This window comes from Oryctolagus cuniculus, chromosome 10 (assembly GCF_964237555.1).
Source record: "Oryctolagus cuniculus chromosome 10, mOryCun1.1, whole genome shotgun sequence".
NCBI classification, from domain to species: Eukaryota; Metazoa; Chordata; class Mammalia; order Lagomorpha; family Leporidae; genus Oryctolagus; species Oryctolagus cuniculus.
Window position 1 is genome coordinate 6,101,118 of NC_091441.1, and position 13,355 is coordinate 6,114,472.

Sequence of the window (13,355 nt, forward strand, 5' to 3'; positions counted from 1 at the left end):
TTGGCTCAGCTCTGCCTGTTGCAGTCATTATGGGGAGTGAACCAGCGGATGGAAGACCTCTCCCTCTCTCTCTGTGTCTCTATCACTCTCTGTAACTCAAATAAATAAAATGAATCTATTAAAAAATAGGGTTGCACCACATTAGTAATACATTCACTAATACTTCTTGAAATTTTTGTTTATTTTTTTATTATTATTTTTTTTGATAGGCAGAGTTGCACAGTGAGAGACCGTTGGTTCACCCCCCAATTGGCCGCCACAGCCGGCGTTGCGCTGATCTGGAGCCAGGAGCCAGGTGCTTCCTCCTGATCTCCCATGCAGGTGCAGGGCCCAAGGACTTGGGCCATCCTCCACTGCCTTCCCGGGCCACAGCAGAGAGCTGGGCAGGAAGAGGAGCAACTGGGACAGAATCTGGCGCCCCAACCGGGACTAGAACCTGGGGTGTCGGTGCCACAGGCGGAGGATTAGCCTAGTGAGCCATGGCGCCAGCTAAAACTTTTGTTTGTTAATGCTTACAAGTTTACTTGTAAAAAAGATGTTAATGGCTTTGACATACATGGGTGTGAAAGACATGATAGATCATATCTAGGACATACATAGTATAAAATCATAAATAGGACATATTAGTTTCAAGAAGAAAAGACCATAATGCATTATGAAGATGCGTTTCTGTGATGCATTCTATCCAATAAAATGAATTAAGCTGTTTGAAAGATAATTATTTAGGACAAATGAAAGGAAGGGATTTTAATTTTCCCAATCTCTCCTCTCATAATTTTTTTAAATATTAGAATGTTTTCCTCTTCAGACATGTGACCATATGTCTCTACCCCAGTGTTGTCATGGGTATTAAGCTGTGTGTCACATCCAGAGGAGATGGTGCAATATTGGTTGTTCAACAAAAGGCTGACATTGTTCTTATTTGTGGAATGCCCCTGTACTTTAACTGCGGCTACTGCTAATGTTCTAATAGTAACATGAAAAATGACTAATAACATCAGACTGAGAAAAAGAATAATACCCGAGGTAAATAGAATTATTTTCCCTTTTAAATCTTAGTGATGGTGCCAGCACTGTGACCCAGTGGGTTAAGATGCAGGTTACAACGCTGGAATTCCACACTGGATATCTGGTTCACAGCAACACTTCTAATCTACCTTCCTGCTAATGTGCCTGGGAAGGTAGCAGGTGATGGCCCATGCGCTTTGGTCCCTGCCCCTGATATGGGCAGCTTGGATGGAGGCCCTGGCTCTTGGCTTCAACCTGCCAACCACTTGCTGATGTGGGCATTCAGGGAGTGAACCCCTGGGTGAACAATCTCTCCCTCTCTCTGACATTCGACTTTCAAATAAATAAATAAATCTTAAAAAATAAACATTTAAATTTTGCATTCTATAAACGTTCCTAAGCATGTTTAAAAGTTAAAATCCCATCACTCGGGGCTGACGCTGTGGTGCAGTAGGCTAACCCTATGCCTGCAGTTCCTGCATTCGATATGGGCGCTGGTTCTAGTCTCGGCTGCTCCTCTTCTGATCTAGCTCTCTGCTATGGCTTGGGAAAGCAGAAGAAGATGGACCAAGTCCTTGGGTCCATGCACCCATGTGGGGAGGCCCAGAAGAAGCTCCTGGCTCCTGGCTTCGGATCGGTACAGCTCCGGCAGTTGTGGCCATTTGGGGAGTGAACCAGCAGATGGAAAACCTTTCTCTGTCTCTCCCTGTAACTCTACCTCTCAAATAAATAAATAAAATCTTTGAAAAAAAAAATACCATCACTTGACTTAAATACCTTCTTATAGTTGAATAGCCAACAAATCAATCAGTAAATAGCCAACCTTCCTGTCAATCTATTACCATTTTTGTTCTGAAAATTACCTAGAGCCCAAATTTAAATGTAATCTGTTTTTTTCCCATTATATAAGAATGCTTATTACTGTCATTCCATAATCTAGGTCACACCAAACAAGTTAAAGGTTTCTTACTTATGTATTATTTAAATATGTGAGTGACCCCATAGAAGAGATCCATATTTCCCCCAAAAGATAATTTTGTGTTTGCGTTTACATTCGTCAAAAGAGATGCTTATAGCACAGCATTTCAGAAAGTCGCTTAATAGAGTTGTTACTTGAAGATTACAGACGTGTCAGAGGTGCTGCTGCTTAGTTAGCTTCCTGGAACTGGTTGACCCAGCCTGCGCCTCGCGTTGCTTGCGCGGACCTAGAGCCCTTTGCTATTTGTGCTAGCCCGCGAGTCTGCAGCACAGCGGACTGGGAGCCTAATGCTCCTTCTGACAGTGAGGCTATCAAATCCACGCACTCTTCGAACTAAGGGTCCAGCAGTAGGAATGAACTCCCGCCACGAGTCGGACTCACAGCTAGGGCACAAGCCCACCAACTGGGGGTGCCTATGACCAGCATGGCGGGAAAAGTGGGGACGCACAAGCCCCGGGTTTCACTGTTTCTTGGGGGGGGGGAGGCGCTGCTGGATTTCGGAGCTGTTGTATGTTCCCTGCTACTGTCCATGCCCTGTCCAGCAAGCAGAGAGCCCTTGGCCGGAGATGCCCCTTGGCACTGATACCGGGCCTCCCCTGACCGGAGGCGACGCTGGGACCACCCTGCCGCCTGCTTCCCGACGCCTGCCCTGGGGGAACCGGGGCGCGGCCGTGCGCCTGCCCTGCTCAGAGACGCGGGCGTGGCCGCGCCGGTCCGAGGGGCAGCGCGGCGCGGAGGGGGCCCGGGGGGCTGTGGCCGGCTCAGCGCGCGCCGCCCAGAGACTCTCCGGACGCTGCAGAGGACTTGCAGGGCGAGAGCCGCGGCGGAGCATGGCGGAGTGGGAGCGGGCTCGGCTCGCCGGCCGCCGGGGGCTTGCTTTGCATCAGCCTGCCTGTCGGAACACGTACTCCGTGCCGGTCCACGGGCACCGTGGCCTCTGAACGACGGTCTCGAGAAGCTTTTATAAAGAGTGCGCCGCGCTGAGGCCCGGCGGCCGTGACCCGCCGCGACCTCCCCGAGCGGGCGTCCGGCGCGCAGCCCTCGCCGCCCGCCGCCGTGGTTTCGGTGCAGCCCAGCGCGGCCTTTCTGGGGAATAAAGACCGGGCAGGGGCGGTGGGGGCCGAACTCCGCCGGGTCCCCAGGGTCCCCCGGGTTCCTCCCGGGTGCGCGCGTCCGCCGCCCGCGGCAGGGAGGCGCCGGCGCCCGCAGGGGGCGCCCCACGCCCGTGTTGCGCGCCTCGCCCGCTCCGGCCCGCCGGCTCGTCAGAGCTCGGAGCGGGCGGCTTTCAGCCACACGCGCGCCTGCGACGCGCGAAGCCAGGCGGGCGGCGCCGCGCTCCAGTCCCGGCCCGAACCGGAGACTCCGGAACCACAGCACCTCTGGACCTTTCCATTCCCCGGGCCTTCGCTCTCTCCACCGCACACGTCTTTTTTTTTTTTTTTTTTTTTTCTCTTTTCTTTTTTTTGGTCGTTTGTTCCTGAATTATGAACGTGGCCACGCCGCTCACGACTAAGACTTGGAGGGAATTTGGAAAGGGAAAGAAAGGCTCGAGGAGGAGAGACGCGGCCAGTGCCGGTGAGGGTCTCTGATAGGCGCGTCCGGGTGAGCGCCCGACCGGCAGTCGCGGGCAGCGCCGCGCGGTGCCCTCCGGAGCTGCGCGCCGAGGCCGGGGCGCACGCAGTGCAGCGGGCGCGGGGAGCCTGCGGGGGCCGGGAAGACGCGGGCGTCCGCGGGCCCGGGGCTCGGGGCGTGGGGCGTGGTGCGTCCCGGCGCGGGAAGGCGGCAGGGCGGGGCGGCGCGGTTATTGGCCACGCGCCGCGAGCAGGGTCGCGCTCCCAGTCCTCTGGCTCCCCGCTCGCTTCATTTTCTCTGGGCACAACTTGGCGAACGGCGGTGCTCGCCCACCATGGACGCTCCAGGTACCCACCCGCGACCCCGCGCGCCCAGGGCCTGCGCGTTGAGGAGGACCGTGGCCGCGTCCACGTCCGGGGGTCCGAGCGAGGGACGGTGGGAGTGGAGGGACCGCGGAGTCTGTATTTTTTTTTTTTTTTTTAAAAACGAGATCTGAGGAGCCAGGGTCTTTTTTTTCCCTAAGCAACTTCTCAGTTCTTAGAAAGATTATTGCGGGGTCTTTTGGAGGCGGTGGGCGGTGGCGCGGGGGCGGTGTCCTGGGGTTTTCTGGTTGGGAACGAAACGCCCTGTCCGGCTCGCGGGGCGCACAGGGACCGAGTGAAAGTCCCCGCGGGCGCGTGAAGTTCGCAGGGATCTTAGCCTCCCCCCCCCCCCGGGGAGGAGAGGACCACGCGTGGCGCAGGACCGCGACAGGCAGCAGAGCGGGGGTCCCCCGTCGCTGGCTTCTCCCGGGGTCTCGCTCTGGAAGGGGCGGGGATGCGGGGTCTCCATTCCGGTCTCATCCCTCTTTCGCTCCTCTTTAATCTCGCTCTAGAAGCTGGCTGGGGTCTGTTCTGGGGGAAGCGGGTAAAACCCTCACTAAATGGATACCTCCCGCGGCAGGAGCCTGGAGAAAGAAGGGGAGCCCGGGGCTGGGGAGACGGTGTCCCCGCGTGGCTTGCGGGGACACGAGAGCCTCAGGGGGCTTCCCTGCGTTGCCTGCGCCCTGAGCTCCCTCCACCTGTGCGTGAACGCGCGGGACGCCGTCGCGGGTCGCCGACCCCCTCTTAGGGACCAGGTCCCCTGAGCCGTGGGCGCCGACTTCGCAGCTCCCCCGCAACCCGCGCCCGCGCGGGAGCCTTTAGGAGTGTGCGCGAGGCCGGTCTCCGGACCTGTCGTGCCAAATCGGGGGCCCGGAGGTGGCCTCCGAGGAGGGGTCCTGCTGCCCGGCTCGTCCCCCTCGCCCTGGTCCCGGCGGCGCCTCCCTGGCTAAGCTCTGGATTCTTTGCTCTGGCAGGTCCACTGGCGCCTCTCTTCTGAGAACTGCCCCGGCCCTGACCATCGGAGCAGGGGACCCGCGCCGCCGAAGGCAACCGCGCGCCCGCTCGCGCTCCGCCCGCCCCAGCGCGCCGCCCCCGCCCCCAGCCCGGATGCCGGCGCCCGGCCGGGGCCCCCGCGGGCCGCCGCTGACCATGTCCGGGCGTCCGGAGGCGCGGCGCGAGCCGGCCGGCTGCGGCTCCTGCCTGGGGGCTGCGCTGGCCCTGCTGCTGCTGCTGCTGCCCGCCTGCTGCCCGGTGCGGGCGCAGAACGACACGGAGCCCATCGTGCTGGAGGGCAAGTGCCTGGTGGTGTGCGACTCCAGCCCGTCGGCCGACGGCGCCGTCACCTCCTCGCTGGGCATCTCCGTGCGCTCCGGCAGCGCCAAGGTGGCCTTCTCCGCCACGCGCAGCACCAACCACGAGCCGTCCGAGATGAGCAACCGCACCATGACCATCTACTTCGACCAGGTCAGCCGCGCTCCGGGGAGGAGAGGGCGCGGGTCTGGGCGCGTGGCCTGGGTGCCCCTGGCTGCTCCGACGGGTAGTGCCCAGCGCGTTCTTGCTCCCTGCCCGGCCTCGCTGCCCTGGTGTGTCTCCGTGTTCCAGGGCGCTCTTCTCACATTTCCCATTCTCCCACGGCAGCTTTTTTATTTTTAAACTTTCCTCTTACTTGGCATTTGGATGAGTGAGAGAGTCCCTTAAAGCTGTCCAAGCTCTCTCGGAGCTGCGAAGCTAAGAGATGGGAAACGCGTTTCCTCCCCCAGGAAGCTCCTGCACGCTTGTCTCTGAGGGTCCGGTGGGTGGTTGTCGAAGCCCCGGGGAGACACTCACGGGTTGAATGCGTCTCAGAGTCTCCGCACTCCAGAAAGGAGTTTTGCAAAGGCCTCAGCCAGTACTCAAGGAATAGGTCCCGATTGATTATTTTGAGGGATACACTCCGGGAGGGGAACTTGGTCTTCGAGAAAGTTAGTGGGGAAGGCTGGGGAGGGCGGCGGGAATCACTGGAATGGTTGTGTAAAAACAAAGCAAAGTGAAAATGTGTTTATGTGAAAACCACATAAAGTAAGTGAAGTACATACACAGTGCAAACACAGTGCATATTGTGTGTGCGTGCGTCTTGCAGTTGTAACAGTGAAAACAAAATCAGCAGCGATGCCGGGACTCACCCCAAGTCACTTAACTCCTGCCACTTGGATCAGTGGGGTGGTGGGCAGGCCTTTGCATTCCTTTCTCTGGATTAGTGGTGCTCCGGGCTACAGGTTGTGACCACAATTGTTCCTAGGTCTCTACCTTTATTTGTATGATTTTTCAGGGACAAATTGAAACCTCTGTAGTGGTTTCTGAACTTAAGCCATCAGCTAGTCCCCCTGCCAGAGTGCTTCCCACAAAATGGAGTACTCGGCAGTCACTAGGAAAGTGTATCTGTGACTGGTTATCGTCCACGCTCAAGTGGCTTTGCTTCTCTCCAGTAAGCAGCTCTTGAAGCGGCCTAGAGACAGACACATACACACACCCCTCCTCTTGCCTCTTAGCCCAGTGTTGTAGTAAATTCATTGTTTGAGGCTTTGTTAAGGCTCATGTATTAAAGGGTTTGGAGTATGGGAGGTTTCTGGTGCCCATTTTTATTTACAAGGCATAATTATGTCCAAGGAATGGAGGCAATTGCATAGATATTTGGTGACTATGCACTGTCTTAATTAGAATGTTCTCTGTGTGGTATTACTGTTGCATTATTATAATTCACTTACCACTGTCTTACCAATAGCTTTCCCAGCAACTTCGCATCCATCGCTTCATTTAGGTGTAAATTGTGTAGCTGAGCTAATTGTGTTGGGAAGGGTTGGGTAGTGATTCTCGGGTTCCTCATTTAGGGAGTAATTGATGCCTGCTTTGGGAAGGCGGCTGGGGGGAGCTGGCTGGGTTCTTTCATCTGAAGCTGAGTCTGGAATTGACCAGTTTCCAGGATTGAAAGTTGCCTTGGACTAGAGGCAAGAAGGGGCACTGGGGGTGAGATGGAGACCTCTCTCTTCCTCTCTGAAGCCTTGTGAGGACTGGGAGCAGGGCCTTTGCAAATCTGAAAACAGGCGTGTGAAGTGCTTTGTCTGTGAGCACACAGCCAACAAGCCGAGAGTGCCCGCGAGGCCTGCTGGGCCGTGGGCTGAAGTGGTGCTCACGGCTGGTTGATGATGACACTGGCGCATTCCCCGCGTTGTGTCAGCACTTGCCACCGGCAGCATTTCACATTGCTGTGGCAGCTGCACGTTATTCGTCCGTAATGAGTGTGTGAGAAATGACAGCCGAAGGTATTCCGGCTGAAGCTCGTTTCTGAGCAGGTGACAAGGATCCGCGTCCAGGTTGTGGTGTTGGGGCCAGCTGATGCCTGATAGGCTGTGTTGTTATTGTCCCCAAGTTGTGCACTTGTGTGTGAGGAGGAAGTGAGAGAGGATCCAGCCACACAGGTGAGACTCTGTGTTGAGTGTCAGGACGGGGACCTGCCACTCCCAAGTTCTACTTGTGACTTAAATCCCACCTTTGTTGGAAGAAATACCATCGCAGGGGTCATGGGTTCTCTGGTCAGGTTAATTTTACCACTGTTGTGTGGTGTGGAGTTTCTGCAGTTTGAGCCGAGGGTGTCCAAGAGACTGGATTTTCTCTTTATTTATTCAAGCCCATTTGAAATGGCATCAAAGCTTGGTTAAGGGAGCAAACGCATTGTTCAGAGGAAAGCTAGGCACAACAGGGGCCAGTGTTCATCCACAAAGCTTTCTCACTCAGCAGCCATTATTGAGCACCTCCTGTTTGCTTGCCAGAGTCTGCCAGGTGCCAGGAAACACAGGAAACGAAACCTCCCAGGATTTTCTCCCAGAGCATCTCAAATCAGGCCCCAAGCATGTTCCTACCGACATGACCTCATGTTACCGGCTCTTACTCCACAGTCCTTTCTCCACCCGGGATGTTTCGAAGTATGTTTTCGTCAAACAGAAGATCTTGTGGAAGTCCCTGTAGTCCCACAGACCTCTGAAACAATTTGTGAATGGAGTTTGCAGCCTTCCACTCCCCCCCCACCCCGGCCTCTGCTTTGCACAGTGTATAAAATTCATATATTCTTTTTGGATGTACAGATGATTCGTATTTTAAAAACCTTTAAGAATGAACACTTCTAAAACCAACTTCTGTAGGATAGTTTAGCTTCAGCACCAACCCCTTTGTGGGGCTGCCTGGGAACCTGACCTGGTCGTCTGAGTATGATTCAGACATATGCTGGCGAGACACCTGCTATGTTTGCCCTGTGTTTCCTCTTCTTTTGCAGGTATTAGTAAATATTGGCAACCATTTCGACCTTGCCTCCAGTATATTTGTAGCACCAAGAAAGGGGATTTATAGCTTCAGCTTCCACGTGGTCAAAGTGTATAACAGACAAACGATTCAGGTGGGTAGCCTTGCAAACTAGACACTTGCACAGGTGTGTGAGGCTGGGGGATGCCCTGGAGCTGAGTGTGGCCCTGACCCAGACAGGAGTCTTCCTGGGCAGCCCCCCTGCAGTGGGCTGTAAGGGAAGGGCTGAGGGTAGGACTGGGTTGTGGAGAGAGAGGACAACTTGTGTGTGTGTATGTGTGTGTGTGTGTGTGTGTGTGTTTTGTGCGGTTCCTTGTGGTCTGCTGAGCTCTCTCTTCTGCATTGCAGGTCAGTTTAATGCAAAATGGCTACCCGGTGATCTCGGCGTTTGCAGGCGACCAGGATGTCACCAGAGAAGCTGCTAGCAATGGTGTCCTACTGCTCATGGAAAGGGAGGACAAAGTGCATCTCAAACTGGAGAGGGGCAACCTCATGGGGGGCTGGAAGTACTCCACGTTCTCCGGCTTCTTGGTTTTTCCTCTATAGACTCAGAGCCCCCTCGATGGTGGGGAAGTCGCGATGTGGACCCAGGAATCCACCCTCTGTAACATCCTGAACTCTCAGAATAGGACAACTTGCTTCCAGCCTCCTCCAGACCTCGTGGTAGAAGAATGACTTACTTCCGAATCTCCAGCATTTTCTTTGAATACTGACAGTTCCTTGGGAACCTGGCCTCTAATGAGTTTTAGATGACAAGGTTTTAAGGAGAAATGAGATTATCGATTTGAGCAATTTGTACCTGTGATTGTAAAGTCAATATCGGATTTTCTTGTTGGGGACCATTGACTTGATCTCCTTTTGTTTGTACTTTGTGTTGTTGTTCTGATGCGAGGAGTGCCGCTGAGCCCAGGATAGAGGGCAGGTTGCAGCAGGGCTCAAAGCCAGAGCCCCGCAAGGAGCCACCTGCCGGGCAGTCCTTGACATGTGTTCTGTGTGTGTCCATAGAGCCTCAAGAAAGGAGTGGCTTCCCTTTCAGTCTGTATTTTCCCGCCCCTGGGTGGATGTGAGGACGGGGGAGGGGGGTTTGGGACATTGTGAACCTGTCAAGAAGTGCTTTATCCAGAGAAGCAAATTTTGCACGATTGGATTGCAATTTCTGTTTCGTATTGTTTGTGTTTTTTTTTTTTTTTTTTTTCCTCAGAAAGCTTTACTTTTCTTTCCACATTCATCTCTTCCTCTTCACCCCAATTTTAATTTTCATGTTGGGGTCAGGGAAAGTAAATATATGTTGAATTGTTGAATGAGACCAAATCCAAACCCTAAAAAAACAAATAGCTGCATATTTTGTTTTGAATGAGACCAAACGAAACCAAACAATCTGTGTATCAAAGTAAACGTAGCAAATGGACAATTCTGCCTATTCTTTCAAAGACATTGTCCCAGACGCATCATTAGAAGTAGCAGCCTGGATTTTATGTCCTTTGTTTATTTTTAATTTACACTCCGGAATCCTTTAAGAACCTGGCGTTCCTGGGTGGGCCTGCACCGTCTGAGTTAAGAGTGGAAGCTGTAAAACCAAACCCTCTGCAGCCGCCGTTCCCTTGCCGAGTGCGCCCCTGACTTCTCGGTGTGTTTTCATTCGTTGGATCTGCCTCTGAGTGATGGCACAGACATCAGGTGCTTCAGAGACAGAAGGACCAGCTCCCCTTCTAGGGATGCTCCTTTGATCTGCCACAGGAAGGAATATGTTGACACTCAGTTGCTGGTACCTGGCGGGAGGCCACCTGGAAGGCACAGCGGTTAAAGGTATTGGCTGAGGAACCGGAGGAGTGGTTTTACAAACCATCTTGCTTTGGCACCTTGTGCGACAGTGTTGTTGAGACACAGCTGAGAGCTGATGGGTGCGGGATGCATATGCCAAGGAAATGTCATTGATTCCAAAGCAATCAAAGATGAAACCTCAAACCGGATGTTAATTTGTCCTTTGTGTAACAATGTAACCAAAATATTGATGATAAAAAGTCATAATTTAAGATTCTGAATAAATGGGTTTGATGTCTGGCTTGCTCTTATCCCTCCACATCGCCTCCGCACTCTGAGCGTGAGTGGGAGTTGCAGCCAATATCAAGCACGTGGGGTACACAGATACACATCCATATAGGGCAAATGAGCCGCGGCTCTGGACAGCAAATGTACGTTGTATGGAGAGGGAGCTGGCTTTTGCCACCCAGCATCTTTGACGCTATGTGAGTTCCTATACAGCATTTCAGCCTGACCTCTGAGATAAAGGAAACTGGCATTTGGAGATGGCCGTTGTCCCCAAGAGTCTGTGTGAGCATGGGGAGTTGCTGGAGTCCATCTCCAAGCCAGAGTGGCAGTGATGCTTAGAGAAATGAAAAATGGATAGCTTAATTAAGAGTCAAAGTTGTGCAGCATAGCAGGATGCAGGATTTAATTTGGATGTAAATGTTGTTACATTTTGTTAGGAAAAGAAAATTAAGAAAATTTTTGAGGTTCGTGGGCTCTGTGATTAGGAGACACACTTTTGGACATGGGCATTGTTTATTGATGCTGCTAGCAAAGAGAAGGGTGCTAGAGTGCATTTTCTGTGTTCTATTGCTCTTGGTTATTTTAGTGTTTTACCCATTTCCTTAGCATTATGTTCAATTTAAAACAAGTAGAAACCTCATTAGAGGGTAAAGTAGTACTTCAGAGACTGAAAAGTGTATGTATACTTGTTATTTTTATCACTTAAGATATGTAATGCACATATTTGTATTTATAGCTTTATTACATGCAGGTTCTTATCAAGCTATACTGCCTAATAAATAAGTTATGACATTGATCAATCTAAAAATAAGTATATTTCGGGAGTTTATTTTATGTTAAGGGGGAAAAGGCTCCTCCTGATGGCTCCAGTGCATCCTTATTATATTTTTTTCTCCAGATGGATGCCAGAAAGCGCATTAGGAAGCAGCCGTGCTGACAGTCTCTGAAGTTGTTTACCATCCTCTGCAGTGTTGGCCAAGGTGCTGCTCGGCCAGGGATCTCTGTGGTTTATGAAGCTTCAGTGTGTGGTCTACAAAAGTTTATGTAGGTCGGATCAAAATGTGAATTTTCCCTTCACTGGGGAGAAGATCTAGATGCATCTGGAATATGTGAAAGTGGATCTGTGCAGCGGTGTCTCTGGGCCTTGGCTGTCTCACCTGGAGGAAGGCCGGGAGCAGGGCAGCCTGCAGGGCAGTTGTGGGGCGGGGGCACTAGGGAGCATTATGATAAAGGGGGCCTGGTGACAGGGTGGGTGTTTCTGTAAAAACAAGTTTTTAAAAATGCAGTGTATGAAGAGCATTTAAAAGAGTAGCTGATGGGAAGACAATTTTATGTGAAAGTAAATTTCCATATTTCTCTGTAAACGATTAAAACTGCAGCACTGTATTGAAGTTTTCTTTAATGTGATTTTTAGGGATAATATCAAAATCTGTACATTTTACTATTAGTTCAATTCTCAGATATGTTTTTAGGCTATCCCTTGCTATTCTCTTCCAGTGAGCATACCAACATTTTGTAAACATATGTAACTATAAAATTCTTAACAGAAGCAAACTATGTGGTATGATGGCATGGTTATAGTAAGTTGCTTACATTGATAAATGCTAGTCCTCCTAAATTGTAAATGCTTTTAAGCCAATACCATTTCTTAAAATACATTGCCACTTAAACACAACCCTGGTGATTTCCAACTCTTAGGTCGTGAGAAACCATGTTCACTTTCTATTTCCTGAGCATTTTTGATGTATGTGTTCATGTATAAGTGATACTACATTTTTAAGTATGTTTCCTGTGGCTGCTCAGAGCAGAGGTGGTGGAAGCGTGAAAAACCATGCAGCCCTGATGCGGTTACTTGATGCACTGGTTTGGGAAACAGCTAAATTCACTTAACATAGAGCATCAGAAGGATTAGAAAATACGTGTAAAGTAAAAAACAAATGCTTTATTGAGTATTCTGTGGCATATTCTTGATACCAGAAATCTTACAATGATCGTATTCTATTATTACATATATAATTATATATAGGCGGCTTATAAAAACGTGAACATGCACATTTGAATTTTTTAACAGTAAGATGAAATGAAATACACAGATCTGTCACATTCTCCTGATATCTAGGAAAAAACGAGGGGAAATTTTGATGACTTGTTTTACACACGCAAAACAACAGCAGGGATTGCCCGTCATGCTTTAGCGGTATAAAAAGGAGCAGAGAATGTTCTCTGGATTTAACCATGGTTTTGCAAATTTTTACAAGGGAATAAACGTTACAACAGGATAATGTTGCTTTGGATTAAATAGTTTATGTGTGTTTTTGTACAACACAAGAAGTGTATAATGCTGTAGTGCATAGATGCACAAGAATGAGAGACTCATACTGTGTTTCAGGTGGTGTCAGTAAGTGGGGAAATCGTGGGAGCAGGCTATAATGAGTCAACTTAAAGGATTTTCTGTGTATTTTGTAAAAATATAGAAAGAGATTAACTGTAGAACTACAATGACTTTCGCCCTTTTGCCTTGCTTATATGGACATGTACTTATTGAAATTCTATTTCTAAAGGAACCTCCTACTAAAATGGAGATTACAAACATATTTTAAAATTATGATGAAGTTATTTCTTGGAATTTAAAGAGCAAGCACACCAAATATACTGAAGTGAGTTAAAATACAGTTTCCATTAAAAAACCAAATTGTGCTCTGTATCTTCTTACTATGATACACTGTGTTAGCTGATGATGCCATTATCATTACTCAAGTCTGTGTATTTGTCTAGCTTTTTCAAATATAATTTTTGCATACGGAATTCCCCCCAAATGTATTTACTATATTTGTAGATAGACTGCTGAATTTAAACAATTTTAAATATCACCATGTTACAGAGTTACCCATGGTGTGATTGGACACATCCTCCCTTCACCCCCAAAAAGCAAAAGTCATGGCAGAAGTCGTTTACCATGCCAGAAGCATCGCCGAATGTAAACTTTTTCAAAATAGTGTGCATGCAACTCTGTATGATCGTGTTATACCAAAACATGAATCTTAAGTAAATGA

At 50.3% G+C, this 13,355-nt stretch overlaps 1 protein-coding gene across 2 annotated transcripts; it reads left to right on the top strand.

Moving 5' to 3' along the window:
- The first annotated feature begins 2,723 nt into the window (after positions 1 to 2,723).
- Positions 2,724 to 10,314, top strand: CBLN2 (cerebellin 2 precursor). 2 transcript variants are annotated; one of them, XM_051851107.2, is made up of 4 exons: positions 2,724 to 3,562; positions 4,896 to 5,385; positions 8,228 to 8,347; positions 8,602 to 10,314. In XM_051851107.2, the coding sequence occupies exons 2-4, from the start codon at positions 5,029 to 5,031 to the stop codon at positions 8,797 to 8,799; spliced, it is 675 nt and encodes a 224-aa protein (XP_051707067.1). In that variant the 5' UTR covers positions 2,724 to 3,562; positions 4,896 to 5,028; the 3' UTR covers positions 8,800 to 10,314. The 2 variants fall into 2 exon arrangements, with proteins under 2 accessions (XP_051707067.1, XP_051707068.1); XM_051851108.2 differs by lacking the exon at positions 2,724 to 3,562 and adding an exon at positions 3,751 to 3,906.
- The last annotated feature ends 3,041 nt before the right edge of the window (positions 10,315 to 13,355 follow it).

Coding starts and splice junctions, on each gene's coding strand:
- CBLN2 (XM_051851107.2), top strand. CDS start 5,029: ATGCCGGCGCCCGGCCGGGGCCCCCGCGGGCCGCCGCTGACCATGTCC. Junction 5,386..8,227: donor TGACCATCTACTTCGACCAG/GTCAGCCGCGCT, acceptor CTTCTTTTGCAG/GTATTAGTAAATATTGGCAA. Junction 8,348..8,601: donor ATAACAGACAAACGATTCAG/GTGGGTAGCCTT, acceptor TCTGCATTGCAG/GTCAGTTTAATGCAAAATGG.